Raw genomic sequence first — 20,016 nt, forward strand, 5'->3', positions numbered from 1 at the left:
TCGCTGCTCCTAGGGGCCTGTTGGTGCCGTCGCAAAACGCGAGAGCATTTACGCGTTGCTTCTTCACTTTGTGTTTTAGCCTCAATTAGTGGCTCATCCTCATCAGATATGACGATAGAGGCCTTGTCTTTTGTTGGAGGACTGATTGGTAGCCCATCCTCATCTGATGTAACGATAAATGCTTCATCTTTCTTTGGAGAACAGAACGAAGATGTATCCATCTGTTCTTGCTGCAAGGCCTCGAGGATTTGGGAATCCACTGCAGGAACTATTACCTGGGTGTGGGATGATTCATCGTATGTCTCTGGAGCCAATTTCCCTAAAATGGAGATTATTTCTTCGGTTATTAATCTGTTTGCAGTTGATTCGCTCTCGTCTGATTGATCTGCTGTTGCAATCTCACTTTCAGTCTCTGTCCATGCCATCTTAGAGCTTTCCCACTTATCATTGTCCAGCACAAATTGGAAGCTACTTGTTATCACCTCGTCATAGAATCATAGAATTTACAGTGCAGAAGGAGGCCATTCAGCCCATCGAGTCTACACCGGCCCTTGGAAAGAGCACCCTACCCAAGCCTGCACCTCTACCCTATCCCCATAACCACACCCAACCTTTTTGGACACTAAGGGCAATTTAACATGTCCAATCCATCTGACCTGCACATCTTTGGACTGTGGGAGGAAACCGGAGCACCCGGATGAAATCCGCGCAGACACGGCGAGAACATGCAGACTCTGCACAGACTGTCACCCAAGCAGGGACCCAGGAGCTGTGAAGCAACTGTGCTAATCACTGTGCTGCCCTAACGCCAAATAAAATAAATAAACTTTCCTCGTCACCAAATAAACTAAATACATTTTCAGGGTCTTCTGCTGCTGGCTCATCATCTGTTTCTTCACCCTCCTCAACGTTATCAGCATCATCGTGTGCCACTTCTCCTGAAAAGTATGACATTGCTTTTGGAATAATGAGTTAATGGAAACAATAACCAACTGCAAACAGCAGCAAGTCACGCCGCAGAACCTTCATCCAGTTTCCCAGTCTCTGGAACGTCATGAGGACTAAAACGATTGAAGAAAGAATCATTTTGTACAGTTTTCGTAACTGTTGTACCAGTGTGCCGACCCTTATGCCCTTGCTTCGTTTAAATTGACTTTGTCGTAATGTTTTTTTCCTTCCAGTCAATGTGGCATCCTGTGCATCGTATAATTTGTGGTCCATCAAAAGAAAATAAATCTGACTCATCAGGCTGGGACTTCATTGGGTATGACTTGATCATTGCTTCATTTGTGAAATACTTATTTGGCTCAAACTTAAAGTCCAGAGTAAAACTCATTGGCTGCCCTGGACCTGAGGATGGGCTCATGATGCTCCTGCATCATGTCACTGAGCAAATCAACATTTTTGAAGACGGTCAACCAGAATTCTGGAATTCCCTTTGGCTCTCCCATCTCTTTGTCTGGCTTATCCTTCCTCCACTTTGACTTTCGCTTGTATCTCATCAGATAACTCCGCAATTTTAGCTCTTTGCCAGTCGCAATGATCCTCCGTCACCGTGCTGTCTGGAATATACAGCTGCTCAACTAGGTTTAGGGCCTCACATGCGTTCGCACCTATGGACTTGCGTACCATGTCCAGAATGGAAAATGGTATGATGTGACTTCTATGCTTCGAGTTCACATGCTGCCAGTGTCACAATCCCATTCCCATTGTAGTCTTTCAGTAATCTTGTTTGATTGATGACTTTCAGTTTAATTCGCCATCTTTTCAAATCGGACAAACTGAGAAGGTTGACCATCGCTCCTGTGTCGAGCTTGCATTTGCTCAATGTGGCATTCAACATCACTGGAATTATACATTTGTCTTCAGTGGTATCACTATTTCTGCAACTGGTCAGTAACATTTCTTCACTCTGCATATTTGGACTCATCGTGTCCTTAGTCGAAATCAGATCAAAGAAAAACAAATCATCAATCACGTTGACTGATCCTGTTTGGTCCACCGCTTTGCAAAGTGATTTGTTCTGCCACGCTTGGAACACACCTTCCCAAATGCTGTCCATTGTCCTGGCCCATGTCGATTGCCACATCGCTGGCATAAAGTGATGGATCCGATCCGCCACTTAAAATGGCCTCCCGCACTGAGACCACGGGCGCGATTCTCCGACCCCACGCCGGGTGGGAGAATCACGGGAGTGCCGGGCGAATCACGCCACGCCGCCCTGGCACCCCCACGCTCCGGTTGAGTGGCGATTCTCCGGCCCAAATGGGCCGAGCGGCCTGCCGAATCTGTGCCAACCACACCTGGTCGCTGCCGGCGTGAACATCGCGCGACCGCTGCGTGTGGGGCCTGTGGGGGGCGGAGGGAGGATCGAGCACCAGGGGCGTGCTAAGGAGGAGTCTGGCCCGCGATCGGTGCCCACCGATCATCGGGCCGGAGTCTCTGAAAGACGCACTCTTTTCCCTCCGCCGCCCCGCAAGATCAATCCGCCATGTCTTGCGGGGTAGTGGAGGGGAAGACGGCAACCGCACATGCGCGGGTTGGCGCTGGCCAAACTGCGCATGCGCGGGTGACGTCATTTAGGCGCCGCCGGCTGCGTCATTCAGGCCGCGCCGCTTTGACACAAGCATCAAGGCCCGGCGCGTGAGATTGACGCGCCACCACTCCTAGCCCCCCGGGGGAGGGGAGAATAGGGGGCGAAGAGCGGCCTCCGATGCCGGAGTGAAACACTCCGGATTTCACTCCGGCGTCGGCACTTTGTTTCCCTTTGGTAGAATTTCGCCCCACGTGTTTTATTCAACTGCATCACAGTTATGATGGCGCTGGCATCTTCTTCCAGATTGGCGCTATAATGTTTCAGGATGAGCGTACCAATCTGCTGTGCAACTAGTTCGCTTGCATGACAAATCTTGATAGTGTTTTCTCATTGAAGTTCTTCTTTCCTCATAGCCTCTCATGTACCTTATCATTCGATGTCCCAAACACTATCTGATTGCGGATCATCAATAACTTTAATGTACTAAAATTGCACGGCCGTGCCTTCAACCGCAAGTCGGTTAAAAAACTATCAAAATATTTGCCCATCTTCTGGGCACGTGTTCGAAATATATTACGTTCAAATGTTTCATTTTTCTTTGGAGAGCAGTGCTGATCAAAGTACTTTATTATTTCATTGACGTTCTTGCTGCCCTTTTCGCTGTCGAACACAAAGGTATTGTAAATTTCTATTGCTTGGGGACCTACTACCGTGAGGAGCAATGCAATGTGTCTCTTGTCACGCTGTGCCTGCAGGCTAAGGGCTGCAAAGTAGGGATTGAATTACTGCTTAAAAACACGCCAATTCTCATCTGCATTATCAATGACTTGAGGCTCGTGGGGTGCCATCAGATCTCGCATCCCTAACTTCACAGTTTTTCCTTGAATTGAGTTCTAGTTGTCTGTAGTTTACCAGGTAGGGAAAATAATTTTATTTTTGTTTCTTCAGCCTGTTTCGTCCGGTCTTCTCCATTGTTACCTTCAATTGTTCTACACTCTTGGTACCATGTTATTTTCTATGTTGTGGCCGTAGTATAGCTGCACACAAAGCATTTAGTTCTTTGACTAGTAAGATTGTTTTATTAACAAGGTGACCACGTGGACAGATAACTAATGAACTATGATAAAAATGGTAACAAAATAAATGAATTCAGTGAATTCTCCTGGAGCTACTTCTAGTCGACAATCCTCTTGTACTACTTTCTACCAACTGCCGGTTATCTCGAGGCACATGGTAGATCTCTATTGCCACATGCTGGTTGGAGGTCATATCGATAACTATACATTAATAAATAACTACATACAAAGCTGTGCACAGACATATCACCACACGCTGCAGCCCACTGAACCTGTTCAGGCATGTCTCGGCATGCCTAGGAGGTGTGAATGTTGGGGGGAGGGGGACTGTGGGGAATGAGGTGGTTCAAGAGGAAGTGGTCGGGAGATTTCTAGAAAGGAAAGAGAGGAGGGGCAGTGGGTTGATGGTGACTGGGGGTGAGAGATCGGTCCACCCGTGGGGTGGGGCACAAGCAATCTTGTGGGGGCTTTGGGCTGTGAAATTCAGGGTGGGGTCACCCCGGAGGAGTGATGGCTGAGACTGGGAAGAGGGGTGGGGTGGTTTGAGAGCCCACGATCTGGCTGGTGCCACGGAATTTCTGAGGTATTGGGAGGCCCGGTGAAACAGGTGAGAGTGTTCACACATTTAAAGAATCTAAGGGCCAAAGTAGTGGTATTGCAGGAGACCCATTTGCGAGTGAGGGACCAGGTAAGCCCTCGTAAAGGTTAGGTTAGTCAGGTGTTCCACTCAGGATTTGATAGTAGGGGGTCGGGGGGGGGCAGTCTTGATTAATAGAAGAATTTGTTTCCAGGTGGAGAAGATGAGGAAGACCATGTGGGATGTATGTTCTGGTTAAGGGGGTGTTGGAGGGTAAATTAGTGGTTGTGCCGGGTATCTATGCCTCAAGCTATGGTGATGTAGATTTTACAAAGCGGATGGTGGCAGCATTCCCACGCATGGACATACATCAGTTGATTTTGGGGAGGGGATAGGACCTGAATATGGTCTTGAACACAAAAGTGGACTGTTCCAAGCAAACGTTGCTGACCCCTACATGGGGGGTGGGAGGAGGGGGAGGCACAATCTTTGCACTGGTGGGGGGGGGGGGGGGGGGGTGTGAGGAGGGTGTTCTCCTTTTTTGCGTCACTGGACGAAGTCTACCCTCTGATCGATTTTTCCATAGCGGGGAGGTCGTTGTTGCCGGGGTGAGGAAAGCGGAGTATTCAGCGATTGTGGTTTCCGACCATGCGCCGCACCTATTAATAATAATCTTTATTATTGTCACAAGTAAGCTTATATTAACTCTGCAATGACGTTACTGTGAAAATCCCCTAGTCGCCACATTCCAGCGCCTGTTTGGGTACACTAAGGGAGAATTCAGAATGTCCAAATGATCTAACAGTACGTCTTTCAGGACTTGTGAGAGGAAACCGGAGCACGTGGAGGAAACCCACGCAGACACAAGGAGAAAGTGCAGACTTCACAGAGACAGTGGCCCAAGTGGGAATCGAACCTGGGACCTTGGAGCTGTGAAGCAACAATGCCAACCACTGTGCTACCGTGCCACCATAGTTTTGGAGAGGGGGGCTGGCCCAATGACCGGTGTGGAGTTTAGATGTGGGGCTGCTAACTAATCTGGGTTTTTGTTTATGAGTGGCCAAGGTGGTCGATGAGTACATAGGGTTCAACAAGAATGGGGCGGTTTTGCCCTTGGTAGCATGGAAGGCAGTGAAGGCGGTGGTGGGGGAGCAATTGCATACAAGGCGCAGGTGGATAGGGAAGCATGAGAGGAATGAGAGTGGTTGATGAATGAGATATTGGAGGTGGATGGAAAGTATTTGGAGGATTCTACTCCTGAGCCTTTGGCCAGTAGAAAGCTGTTGCAGACACAGTTTGATCTGGTGTCCATAGATAAGGTGGTGTGGCAGTTGAGATGAATGAAGGGGGCAGTTTAAGAGTGCGGGGAGAAGGCCAGCAGTCTGCTGGCGAGCCACTGAGGTGGCTGGCAGCTACCCGGAAAATTGTCCAGGTTTGAGAGAGATGTTGGGGGAGATGATGTTGGTGCTAGAGAATGTGAATGGAGTGTTTGAAGCATTTTATAAGAAGGTATACAGTTCAGAGCCGCCGGAGGATGATTCGAACATGATGGCGTTTTTGGTGAATTGGAGGATCCCATGGTGGGGGAGGGGGATTGAGAAGAGTTGGAGGAGCCGTTGAGGAGAAGATTAGGAAGGCGATGGGGAGTATGCAGTTGGGGAAGGTACCGGGGCCAGACGGGTTTCCGGTGGAATTTCATAAAAAGCTGGCAGACCAGGGCAGCACGGTGGCACAGTGGTTAGCACTGCTACCTCACGGTGCCGAGGTCCCAAGTTCGATCCCGGCTCTGGGTCACTGTCCGTGCGGAGTTTGAACATTCTCCCCGTGTTGGCGTGGGTTTAGCACCACAACCCAAAGATGGGCAGGCTAGGTGGATTGAACACTCTAAATTGCCCCTTAATTGGAAAAATGAAGTGGGTACTCTAAATTTATTTTTAAAAAGCTTGCACACTGATTGGTGCCGTTACTGGTGGAGGCATTTGAAGACTCAGTGGCCCAGTGGTCGCTCCCGGAGGTGATGAGTCGGGCATTCATTTCACGTTCGTTGTAAAAAGACAAGAACCAGGTGGAATGTGGGTCATGCTGGCCCATTTCATTAATAAACGTGGATGCAAAGATTATGACAAATGTGCTGCTGCTCAGGTTGGAGGGGTGTCTCCTGCACGTTGTCGGGGAGGACCTTCGGATTTTGTGAAGGGTGGCCTCGGGCGAGCACTGTTCTGTACTGCTGTCCACAAACGGGGACTAGACGGAAAGGCACTCACGTGCATGCCCATTGGGCAGGGTGGTACTCTGGCATTGCTGGTGTCACTCAGGCACCCTGGCAGTGCCACCTGGGAGAATGGAGCTCCTCAGTGCACAAAAGACGTGTATGTGAGGTAAGCACCAGGAAATGCGCAGTTAAACGCACTCGAAATAGGGGCTGGTTTAGCACAGTGGGCTAAACAGCTGGCTTGTAATGCAGAACAAGGCATCAGCGTGGGTTCAATTCCCATACTGGCCTCTCCGAACAGATGCCGGAATGTGGCGACTAGAGGTTTTTCACAGTAACTTCAACTTCACTTGTGACAATAAGCGATTATTATTATTATTTTCCAATATGCAATGCCGACTGAATGTGGTCCTCTCTCATGCAGAGGAGTGGGGAACAGGAGGTGATAGTGGCATAAGATGCTGAGAAGGCTTTGGAAATGGTCGAGTGGGGGTACTTGTTGGAGTGGTTCGGGATAGGGAGTGTTTCGGGATAAGGCCTAAGTTTGTGTCAAGGGTCAAACTGTTGTACAAGGAACCAAGGGCCAGTTTTCAGACGAATAATGTTATCTCGGGTTATTTTTGGTTGTATAGGGAAATGAGGCAAGGGTGCCCTTTGTTCCCCCCTCCTATTCGCTTGGCAATTGAGCCGTTGGCCATCACTGCTGGAGTCATACATAGTTAAGACCAGCTGAGACATCAAATTTCCTTCATGTCCATGTACCTAGAACAGCAGTTGGGCCTCAACTTCATATGTAATCTGAAAGAGAGTGCCTCCTGCATAGCAGCACTTCCTCAGTACTACACTGCAGTGACAGGCATGATTATGTGCTCACGTCCCAGGAGTGGTACGTGAACACATTATTTGGACTCAGAGGCAAAAGTGTTATCACTGGGTTACAGCTGGCACATATCTGTGTGTGTATATATATATATATATATTAAATACATAAATCTATATATATAAAATTGTGATGATTTTCTCTTTAAGAGCAACACATCAGAGTAAGGGTCACCTGGGAGGTGGAGTCCATTTAGGCTGGAGACATGAAGGGAGCTCGCAGCAGCCATGTGGCTGCTGGATGCTGTACAATTATTTTGTCAGTAAATCCTTTTGTACTTCTTTTTTCAAAATATTTTTATTCTCCTTTTTCATATTTTCATCCAAATTTACAATCCTTTTGTATTTCTAATGATGTCTGTGAAAATGTATGATTACAATAATGCAATAATATCATTAAAATAACACTGTTACGATATGAAAGAATTATCTCGAAGTTAAATAGTAAAGTGAGCGTTTATGGCGCTGAGGACTCAGGTTCGAATCCCAGCTCTGGGTCACTGTCCGCGTGGAGTTTGCACATTCTCCCCTTGTTTGCATGGGTCTTGTCATGATATGCAACCAATGAACACTCAGAATAGGACACAACCAATGGGCAGTCAGGACACTCAGAGGTGGCATCACCACAAGGGGGCATGACATAAACACTATAAACGGGATGAGGCACTCACACCCTGCCTCTTTCCACAGACAGACATCTAGAGAGTTAGACAGGGTTGATCAGCAGCATCACACCCCAGCATGTGGCTTAGAGAAAGCTGGTACAATTAGACTGAGTTACTACAGTTAGATTAGCAAAGAGTCAAACTCATTTGAGAACTGTGTTAATAGTTCAATAAACACGTTGACCTCATTTCAGAGTCTGGAGCATCCTTTAGTTAAGACTGCATCAAGTAGCAGCCTGTGTTATCCGAAGCAGCATAACACAACAGGTCTGACCCACACAACCCAAAGATGTGCAGGTTAGGTGGATTGGCCACACTAAACTGCCCCTTAATTCGAAATAAATAATTGGGTACTTTGAAATTTAAAAAATATATTAAAGTGAGCAGATGAATTGATGAATATCTAATTGCTTTTCCTTATTCATTCCTGATCAGTTTATTGATTTGCTGAATAATATCCTTAGGAAAGTAGAGGAGAATGGTGCTCTTATGGATAAGAGTAACAGTATAGTTCAATTTCCACTCATGAAATATGTATAACAGTTCTTAAATTTTCATTGTTGGATAGAATTCAAGAAAGAAATGGATTCAGAGATCAATTGCACAACACAGCTCCGGATTCATGTGCAGAGAGATCCATGGAATCTACCCAGTGGTGTGCACAACCTCATCCAGGCTATTACAAGATTTGTAGAAGGTCAGTAACAAGTGTTGACAATTTCTGAAATTCATTATGATAGTAAAAATGATAAGATATTTGGGACACCTGATGACGTCAAGTCTTAAAGCAAGTATTTAGTGGGGAAAAAAACTTGTTTTGAAATATGTTATTTCTTCATCCAATAAAATAAGTCACTGTTACAGATTTGATTTCAGTTGTCATTAACTTCTGTTACAATTACATCTTTAAATATTTAACAGACAAGACGAGCTCATATTAGAAACACCAATGCATAATTTTTAAAATAATTTTCTCATTACATACACAAAAAGCAGGTTGATTTTTACCATTAAAAATATTGCTATTTAAAATAATATTTTATTTAAATGTTGCTTAATTCAGACCATATTTTTTTTACTACATATAAACAGCATATAACATATCATGCAGACTCTGTCATTCAATTTTCAATCCTGATTGCATTGCTCATGACCTCATTCATTGTCTCAAAATACAAATATTGACAGAAATATAGTAAAGTGACGACAATTAGAAAAGAATAATGGGGTTTGATGGAGATTTGTGTGATACAGTGCTAACAGTCTTCTGGTTTGCTGACATGAATCTTTTGCAATTTTGAAAATATAATTAATCATGCCTTTACATGAAACTCATGAAACAAATAACGTAATCTTGGGGAGTTATATAATCCCTCGTTCCAGCAGAGGTTCCTCATGGTAAAGCGGGAATGAAAGTGAGGTGAGCCAGCAGTGCAGGAAAATGGAACAACAGTACTCTCTGATGAGTTTATAACTATTATTGTTTGCTATTGTTGTACCTGTTGCTGGCACAATATAGCTTGTGCACTCACTCGGAACTCCTCAATCCACTGATTGTAAGGTGGACAAAGAACAATACAGCACAGGAACAGGCCCTTCGGCCTTCAAGCCTGTAATGGTCATGATACCAACCCTTGCCAAAACCCTCAGCACTTCCTTGTTCCATATCCCTCTATACCCATCCTATCCATGTCTTTGTCAAGATGCCTTTTGAACGCCATTAATGTATCTGTTTCCACAACGTCTCCTGGCAACGCGTTCCAGGCACTCACCACCCTCTGCGTAAAAAATCTGCCTCGCACATCTCTCAACTTTGCCCCACGGACCTTAAGCCTATGCCCCCTGGTGACTGACCCCTCCACCCTGGCACCGTCTTTCTAATAAAATCGGTCTGAGTCTATTCAGCCTCAACACATAGCTAACACCCTCCAGACCAGTCAACATCCTGGTAAACCTCCTATGCACCCTCTCCAAAGCCTCCACATCTTTCTGGCAGTATGGCCACGAAGAAAGATGAGTTCATATGAAGCGACACTATCAACCTGGCAGCCAAAAATGCAGAGTAATGAAGGCGAGGCAACAGGAAGAAGCTAGGCAAAAAGACAGTATATCATTTTACTTTTAAAAGTTTTAAAATCACAAACGGATTCATCCTCACCGACCAAAAATATGGGTGAACTATCTGATGACTTAGACGTGCTGATTTCTGAAGGTGCCCCATCACCTGAAAAGTTGAGCAAGAAGTGGACCCTGAAAAGGCAATAGGACTACAAGAAATTTCTTCTGTTGAATTGAGGGCAGAAACCTACCCTGAAGGTTTTGCCTTATGGCCAAAATCTGTTCCACTGGGTATGATAGAATATTTTGTACCAAATAAACAAGAAAACATAGGTAATTTGGAAAACTTGAGAAAAGAGTTTGAGGGTGGAAGCTGAAAGAAGGTTATAAGTCTTCATAAGTCCCTTTTTCTGAGAGTGAAGAGAAATTAGAAGTTGGTTGATTTTTTTTATACCTTTAAGCCAGTCTATTGTTAGGTTTGCAAATTATTCCCTGACCCTAGTGAAGGGAAACACGCATTCGTCAATGGGTACTCTAACTGGAGAAATGGTGGAAGCGATATTGCTGATCATGAAACTTCCAAAGTGGTTCAGAAACCAATTCACTAATGAAGTAAAAGATGCCAAGTGCTATTTAATAATAGTTGATTCAACACCAGATGTGAGTCATGTGGACCAATTAAAATCAATATTAAAATACTTGAACATTAATGGTGAAGATGTAGAGCGACCTCTTTGTTTTGTTCAGCTACAATACCACACTTCTGAGTGTATGAAGACAACTGTTTTGGAAATGATTGCAAATTAGGTTTGAAAATCAAAGATTGTCATGAACAGACCTTCGATAACGCTGCGAATATGGCAGGAAAACTAGCAGGACTGAACAATGCAAGCCCCTGTTCATTATTCATCCCATGTTCAACTGACTGCTTGAATTTAATTTGCAACACTGCAGCTGAATCCTGCGAGGAATCTGTACATTTTTTTTTACTTTGTTCAAAAGTGTATAGCTTTTTTAGGTTTCATCACTTTGGTGAAACATGTTGCAATCGTGCTTGGAGCAGGCAAATGGAAAACATTTGATGGTCAAATTAATTTGTGGCACCAGGTAGTCCACTTGTATTGATGCTATTTTGGCATTGAAAATTAACTTTGTTGATAGTAAGGAAACTGTATCAGACATAGCCACATCAAATTCAGAAAAATCATGTGTGAACGCGAAAGTAAAATCCTTAGCAGAGAAGTTTCAAAATACAATATTGCTCTTTTTACTGTTTTGTGGAACTGTTTATTTCAAGAATTAATGGCAACCGTAAATCCCTGCAAAATGTAAATACGTTATAGAATGCAGCACAATTGTTAGTCTGAGTTAAACGTTTTGTCATGGAAATTGAAACTGTTTATAGCTCAGTGGAAGCAGAGGCACTGGCATTAACAAAAAATACAGGTACATCTGATTTCATAGATTTCATAGAATTTACAGTGCAGAAGCAGGCCATTTGGCCCATTGAGTCTCCACCGGCCCTTGGAAAGAGCACCTCACTTAAGCCCACACATCCAACCTATCCCCATAATCCCACCTAACCTTTTTGGTCGATAAGGGCACAACCGAACCTGCACATCTTTGGACTGTGGGAGGAAACCGGAGCACCCGGAGGAAACCCACGCAGACACGAGGAGAACGTGCAGACACCGCGCAAACAGTGATCTAAGCCAGGAATCGAACCTGGGATCCTGGAGCTGTGTAGCAACTGTGCTATCCACTGTGCTACCGTGCTGCACACTGATGATAAGCGTACATGATGCAGGAAGTTGTTTTTAGATGAAATTGGAGAAGATCATCATTGAGACTGTCCGTGTTATTTGCAACACAATCGGTGCAATTCCAGAGTAGAAGTGAATCTCTGAAGAAAACTGTTGCTTTATTTTGCGTGCTTTTCGACAGAGATTTGGACTAGAATGCTCTAAGCTGCAGTAAGAAATTAAGTGAAGTCTGAGGGACCACCAGAAAAGGCTGCAGGAGAAGGTGGAGGACCTGGAGAATCGGTCCCGTAGACAGAACTTGAGGATTGTCGGTCTCCCGGAGGGCAGCGAGGGATCGGACGCTGGGGCATATGTGGCGAGTATGCTTGAAAAGTTAATGGGTGATAGGGTGTTTGCTCGACCCTTGGAAGTGGACAGAGCGCATAGAGCGCTTGCGAGGAGGCCGTGTGTGAATGAGGGCGATGGTGGTGCGAATGCACCAGTTCCTAGATAAGGAACAGATTTTGCGGTGGACCAAGCAGACACGGAGCTGCAAGTGGGAAAACAGTGAGCTGCGCATCCACCAGGACCTGGGTGCGGAACTGGCCAAAAAAAGTGCAGGATTTAATAGAGTAAAATCGGCCTTTTTCAAAAAGGAGCGAAGTTTGGAATGCTACATCCAGCTCATTTGTGGGTCACCTATGAGGGTCAGGAGCATTATTTTGGATCTTCGAACAAGGCGAACTTTGTCAATGATGAAAGGTTGTCAATGATAAAAGGTGACTGAAGACACTGAACTCTGGGTTGGATAATGCTATATCAATTCTGTAAAAGGTATTTTCGTTTTGAACTGTACATGAAGTGCTTTCTGTATCAGTTTTTGGGCCGTTGCTCAGTCTGTAAGTCAACTTTGTTATGGTGGGGGGATTCCTTTTCTTCTGTCTGTTTGTTGGGGACTGCTCTTTTGAATATGTATGTTCCGCAGGGGGGGAGGGAGAACAATAGTGGGTAGGATGTTTGGCACCATGGGCGGGGGCTACCAGGCTAGCTGGGCGGGCTAGCTCACAGAAGCGCAGTGGGGTCGAGCAGGTGATAAGTTTGTTGAGGGGGGTTGGGATTGTTGTGTTGTTAATGGGGGGGGGGGGGGGGACTGCTCTGCTGACAGGAGAGGGATTGTTGTTGGGAGGCAAATGGGAGGTCGAGGGCGGTGGGTGCCCGAGGGCGGGCTTGCGGGGGCCCGGGACGCCAGCTAGAGGCTGGCCTAAGAAGGGTGATGATTGATTGGCATGGGGGGCGGGATGCTTCCCAAACAGGCTGATCATATAGGACGTTAGAGGGCTGAATGGGCCGGTTAAGAGGGCTCGCGTGTTCGCGCATTTAAGGGGACTGAAGGCGGACGTGGCAATGCTACAGGAGACAGGCTTGAGGGTAATAGATCAGACCAGATTGAGGAAGGGGTGGATCAGGCAATTACTTTACTCGGCGTTGGATCCTAAGACTAGGGGGGTCGCGATGCTGATCAATATTTGAGACAGGGAATATAGTTGCGGATAGTAGGTATATCATGGTGAGCGGGAAGCTGGAGGGGATGCTGGTGGTGTTCATGAAAATTTACGCACCAAACTGGGATGATGCGGAGTTTATGAGACAGGTGTTAGGGAAGATTCCAGACCTTGACTCGCATAAGCTGATCATGGGGGGGGACTTTAATACGGTCATTGATCCAGGGTTGGACTGGTCGAGCTCAAAGAGAGGGTGGGTGCCAACCGTGGTGAAGGAACTAAAGGGGTTCATGGAGCAGATGGGTGGGGTATACCCATGGAGGTTTGGATGGCCAAGAGCGAAGGAGTTTTCTTTCTTTTCCCATGTGCACAAAGTATACTCCTGTATCGATTTTTAAAATCTTGAATGGGGCTTTACTGGCGGGGGTGGTGGATACTGAGTATTCGGTGATTGCTATGTTGGACCATGTCCCACACTGGGTGGGTCTACGGGTGAGCAAGGAGGTCAGCGCCCGCAATGGAGATTGGACGTAGGAGTCTTAGCGGACGAGGGGATTTGCGGACGTGTGAGGGAGTCCATCCAGAACTATCTGGAAATAAACGATACAGAGAAAGTCGCGGCAGCAACGGTTTGGGAAGCGCTGAAGGCAGTGGTTAGGGGGGAGCTAATATCAATACGGGCACATAGGGAGAAGGCGGAGCGAGCAGAGATAGATAGGTTGGTTGAGGAAATACTCCAGGTAGACAGGAGATACTCGGGGACCCCGGAGGCAGGGTTATTGAAGGAGTGGCAGAAGCTACAGATGGAGTTTGGTATGTTGTCTACAGGGAAGGCAAGGGGGGCATATACGAGTATGGAGAGAAGGCCAGTAGGATGCTTGCACACCAGTTAAGGAAAAGGGAAGCGGCCAGGGAGATAGGTAGAGTGAAGGACAGAGCTGGAAACACGGTCTTGGACCCAGCAGGGGCGAACGGGGCGTTTAAGGAGTTTTACAGCCGGCTGTCTGAGTTGGAGCCCCCAGCTGGGGTGGAGGGGATGAGGCAGTTTTTGGGAGTGTTGAAGTTTCCGAAGGTGGAGGAAGGGTTGGTGGAGGGGCTGGGAGCCCCGATCGGGATTGAAAAAATAGCAGAGGGGCCGGACGGCTACCCAGTGGAATTTTACAAAACATTCTCTGAGATGCTGGGACCGGTGTTGGTGAGGGCATATAATGAGGCTAGGGAGCGAGGTGTCCTTCCCCCAACAATGCTGCAGGCTTTGCTTTCATTGATCTGAAGCGGGTCATACAGGCCAATCTCCCGATTGAATGTCAATGCCAAACTGTTGGCTAAATTCTTGGCCTCAAGGATAGAGGATTGTGTCCCAGAGGAGATAGCGGAAGACCAGACGGGGTTTCTTGAGGGCAGGCAGCTAACGGCCAACATTAGAGGCTCTTAAATGTGATCATGCTGCCCTCAGAGGGAAGGGAGGTGGCGGTAATAATAATAATAATCGCTTATTGTCACAAGTAGGCTTCAATTAAGTTACTGTGAAAAGCCCCTTGTCGCCACATTCCGGCACCTGTTCGGCGAGGCCGGTACAGGAATTGAACCGTGCTGCTGGCCTTGTTCTGCATTACGAGCCAGCTGTTTAGCCTACTGTGCTAATTAGTGGTCGCAATGGACGCAGATAAGGCCTTCGACCTGATGGAGTGGAACTATTTGTGGGAGGTGTTAGGGCGGTTCAGGTTTGGGCGGGGCTTCATTGATTGGGTTCAGTTGTTGCACCAGGCACCGGTGTCGAGTGTACGAACAAATCGGCTGACGTCGGGCTATTTTAAACTGCACCAAGGGCAAGGCAAGGATGTCCTCTCTCCCGCTGCTGTTTGCTTTGGCCATAGAGCCACTGGCGGTGGCACTAAGAGCATCAAGAGACTGGAAGGGGTTGGTTGGGGGGGGGGGGGGGTTAGAACACGGGGGTCTCGCTATATTCTGATGACCTGCTCCTGTATATCTCTGACCCGTTACAGGGGATGGGGAAGATTATGCGGATCTTAGGGGAATTTGGATGGTTTTTGGGGTACAAATTGAATATGGGGAAAAGTGAGATGTTTGTAATCCAGGCAAGGGGGCAGAAGAGGAGATTGGGAGAACTGCTGTTCAGAGTGGTGGGAGGGAGCTTCCGCTAAATTTGACCCGGCTAATGGAACAAATGAAGGAGGACTTTTGAAGGTGGGACATGCTCCCGCTGTCACTGATGGGGAGGGTACAGACCGTGAAAATGACTGTCCTCCTGAGATTTCTGTTTGTTTTCCAGTGCCTCCCCATCTTTATCTCAAAGGCCTTTTTTAAGCGGGTAAATAAGATGATTTCTGGTTTTGTGTGAGCGGGTGAGACCCCGCGAGTGAAGGAAGTGCTGCTGGAGCATAGTTGGGGGATGGTGGGTTGGCGTTGTCGAACTTTAGCCAACTATTACTGAGCGGCAAACATAGCCATGATTAGGAAGTGGGGGATGGGGGTCGGTGTGGGAGCGAGTGGATGCAGCATCGTATAAGGACACAAGTCTGGGGACAATGATAACGGCACCTCCGCCGTTCTCGCTGACCCAATACTCCTCAAGCCCGGTGGTAATGGCGGCCTTGAGAGTCTGGGGGCAGTGGAAGATGCATATGAGAGTGGAGGCAGCAACGGCTTGGCTCCAATTTGTAACAATCATCGGTTTGTTCTGGGAAGGCTAGATAGAGGGTTTCAGAGATGGCAAAAAGCAAGAATCAAGAGGATGGGATTTTTATTCATAGATGGGAGCTTTCCCTGTTTGGAGGATTTAGAGGAGCAATTTGAATTGCTGCGAGGGAATGGGCTTAGATATCTGCAGACATGGGATTTTTTGAAAAGCAGGTTTCAACCTTTCTGCTCCTATCGCCACGAGGGATACAGGACAGGGTAGTTTCTGGAATGGGGGTGGGAGAGGGATAGGTCTCGGATATCTATAAAGAACTCATGGAGTCGGAGGCAACTCAGATAGAGGAGCTAAAGTGCAAATGTTTACTGTTATTATTATAAAATTATAAATACCTTAATAAAATGTTTTACAAAAAAAAACTTTCGAAGTTCAAGTGAATGCAAATCAAATTTATGCAAACTGTGCTTGGAGTTGATGTCTAAATCCTAAAGTTAAAAACTATTTCCTTTCTCATTATTTGGCATGTTAACTATCATAAACATTTACAGAATATAAATAGAACGGAAAAACTTCCATAAATATTGGACGGGATTCTCCCCTACCCGGTGGGGCGGGGGTCCTGGCGTAGCGGAGTGGCGCCAACCACTCCGGCGTCGGGCCTCCCTAAAGGTGCGGAACTCTCCGCACCTTTAGGGGCCAAGCCCTCACATTGAGGGGCTAGGCTCGCACTGGAGCGGCTGGCACCACGCTGACTGTCGGCAAAACCGGCAACAACGGTCTTTGACGCCCGGCGCCGGGGCTGGCCGAAAGGCCTTCGCCGGTTCGCACATGCGCCGGTGGTGACGTCACCACCGGCGCATGCGTGCTGGGGGATTCTCTTCTGCCTCCACCATGGTGGAGGCCGTGGCAGCGGCTGAAGCAAAAGAGTGCCCCCACGGCACTGGCCCGCCCGCCGATCGGTGGGCCCCGATCGCGGGCCTGGCCACCGCGGGGGCACCCCCCGGGGTCCGATTGCCCCGCGCCCCCCCAGGAACCCCGGGGCCCACTCGCGCCGCCGATCCTGCCGCCACCAGAGGTGGATCAAACCACGGTGGCGGGAGAGGCCTCTCAGCGGCGGGACTTCGGCCCATCGCGGGCCGGAGAATCACCGCAGGGGCTTCGCCGATCAGCGGGGCGTGATTCCCACCCCCGCCAATTCCCGGGTGGCGGAGAATGGCGGCCACGGCGGGGGTGGGATTTACTCCAGCCCCGGGCGATTCTCCGACCCTGCACATTATGCACATCACTATAATTTATGACAAATTATTTTCTATGTAAGATAGAAGGTGCCTTACTGCTATCGACTAGGAAGCTAGGTTTGACAACTTGGAAAATATAATCGATTCTAACGATGTGTCATTTTAATCTTGGAAAGTACCTTGTGATCTCGCCGCTGTAAATGTGTCTCGGGGGTGGAAGAGGATAGCATTTGATTCCAGTAGTCACATGGGGCATGAGCAACTCGAGCAGTATATTAATGATGTATGTGACGCATCTACAATTTAATGGAAATCCCCTTGTTCACCCAGTAGCCAGTTTGAAGTTTGCACTTTTAATTACTTGAATTCAAATTTTAGATAGATTGGTTTTCCCTTGTGACCTGCACCATCGAGTTGAAGATTATGGGGATATTTTTTTCCATCTGCAATTGATAAATATTGCATAAGTAAGTTGTACACAATGTTTATAATCTGTCTTGATTTGAACTGAAATTTCTGAATCAAAGTTCAAAGAACAGCACATACTCTTCAAAGAACAGCACATACTCTATTAGTCTGCCTAGTACCACTATCATATTCTTACAATGTACAGTGCCTTTTATCTTGGATGAAACACATCTGAAGTGACCCTACCGTTTTCAAAGAGAATCCATAAAAGTCAAAAGCATTAAACTCATTTGCTTTGTTACATTTGTTTGATTGTAGAATGTGCTTTTCAACCACACAATAGGGAACATTATAAGATCCCAGGCTCAGTCCCCAGAATTAGCTGATATTAGATGAGGTAGCAATAATGAAGATAAAATTGGCCTCAGCATCCCTGAGCAAGGGAAAGGGGAGTTAAAAACGACTACCCATTACCACAGTTCAATGATGTATGGTGGAAAATGTGTATCTTGAACCTCAGAGTTACAACTTACAGTTGAACTATGATACCATTCCAACCACATTTCCTTACTGTCTCGATTGGTACGTGAACAGATAGATGGGAGAGATACCAGAAGAGTTGGTCCCCAGTCTGAATGTGTTCAGAAGAAAGAAAATTTGAAAGAAATAGTGTTACATTAAAAGAAATTGATTTACAAAACTGTTTATAAGGCGAAGCCCCCATAAATGTTCTATCATTGGTTTTGTAATAAAAACATTGAAGACAACGGAACAAAACTATTCACATAAAAGTTAAAAATACATAAATTTTGTGCCAGTTTTTTCACATCATGTAGGTAAAATAAAATTGATTGAAACATCACTCAGGGGGTTCAGAAATAATTGTTCTATTAATTTTTAAAATAATATTTCCATTATTTCATCATTCTGAAGAAATATTTAGAAATATATACACCTCAGAAGGAGACCATTCGGTCCATCTCACGTCTGTCAGTTGTAAAGGTGTGTAAGTGGGCGAGGCGGCATCTCTCCACTTGTATGCTTAACCCTAAAGTCCAAACTGGACCCGTTGGGGTGGAGTAAATGTTCACGGCTCATAATTCAGTCCAGTATTCTTTTAGCAGCTTATTGTCCCAGCAGTAACTTACAAGCATTAGTATCCTACTCCCTTCAAGTTAATCAATACTTACCAATGTGGTTCGCTTAACTTCTGAACTGCATCCATGTCTACGGATGTTTAAGCCATCCATGGGAGCCACTGTCCCTATCCCTAAATACATGCTTCTTATAGTGGAAAAATCGCACCCGTGATAATGATTGCCACAGACCCCACCCAACTTTGATTGTACCTTCTTAAATCCTGCAACAATTCCACACTCTGGCTTTGTGAATAGCCCATTAATATCTGAAGGTGTTTTGAGAGGAAGATTCTGGCTTATCAGTATCAGTAGATTGGTGAATACGTTTCTCACTAGGGAAACAGTGCACCCAGACATCCTGGAACCCTCAGCTTGTTCACTTGCAAGTACTATTCACAATTATAAAGTTGGCCATAGGAGTTCAATGGCAAATCACTTAAATCTTCTCCAGATGCATATAATTGTGCAGTCTAATTGCCTCTGCCACCTCTTGAGTAGTATATTCAAGAAGTTACTTCATTGTGTCTGTGTTTTATTTCAAGTCAAAGTTTTCTTTAAGTTCAGTTGTAACACCCCGTGGAATTCTGGGAGGCAAAACCTGGCCAATTTCATAAAAATTGCCCACAACAAATGGACTTTTTCTTTGCAATACAATCTCTGCTTGTTAAAGAGCTGGCTACAAGAGCTATCCCACCCTCAAGCTCTTGACTGGAACTCCATAGGTTATAGCACCTCAAGTGCATATCTAAGTTTTTTAAAAATGCAATAACATTCTTTCACTCTGAATTCCAGACCGCCAACAACCTCTAAGTGAAAAGGTTACTTGACAACTTCCCCCAATCCCTCTACCATTTACTTTAAAGGACTGCCCATGGTTATTGACTTGCTGCTAATGGAAATAGGTCCTTCCCACTATACCAAAACATCTTATAATTCTGCGCACCTAATTAAATCTCCCCAACAACCTCCATATCAAAGAAAACTGCCCAACCGTTCCAACCATTCCTCATAGCTATAATTCTCCACTCATGCTAATATTATTTTGTATTTCCTCTGAACCCTCTCAAGCGTGATCACATTTTCCCTTTTATTATTCATTGATGAAATGTGCGCATTCCTTGTAAAGCCAGATTAGGTGTCCATCCTTGGGTGCTATCGAGAAAATGGTTTTTAAATTGCTGCAGTGCATTTTATATATGGTACACAGTGCTACTACTTTGCATTGGTGGTGGAGGGAGTGAATGTTTAAGGTGGTGGATGGGGTGCCAATCAAAAAGATTGCTTTGTCCTGGATGGTGTTGGGCTTTTTACGCATTAGAGCCACA

General features: G+C 46.1%; 1 protein-coding gene across 1 annotated transcript in view; it reads left to right on the forward strand.

Moving 5' to 3' along the window:
- prex2 (phosphatidylinositol-3,4,5-trisphosphate-dependent Rac exchange factor 2) overlaps positions 1 to 20,016 on the forward strand; it is a 624,716-nt gene that overhangs the window by 409,992 nt on the left and 194,708 nt on the right. Inside the window, exon 23 of the mRNA XM_038808469.1 lies at positions 8,514 to 8,642. Coding sequence (XP_038664397.1) covers positions 8,514 to 8,642 — 129 coding nt within the window. The remainder of the gene's footprint in view (positions 1 to 8,513; positions 8,643 to 20,016) is intronic.

This window comes from Scyliorhinus canicula, chromosome 10 (assembly GCF_902713615.1).
Source record: "Scyliorhinus canicula chromosome 10, sScyCan1.1, whole genome shotgun sequence".
NCBI lineage: Eukaryota > Metazoa > Chordata > Chondrichthyes > Carcharhiniformes > Scyliorhinidae > Scyliorhinus > Scyliorhinus canicula.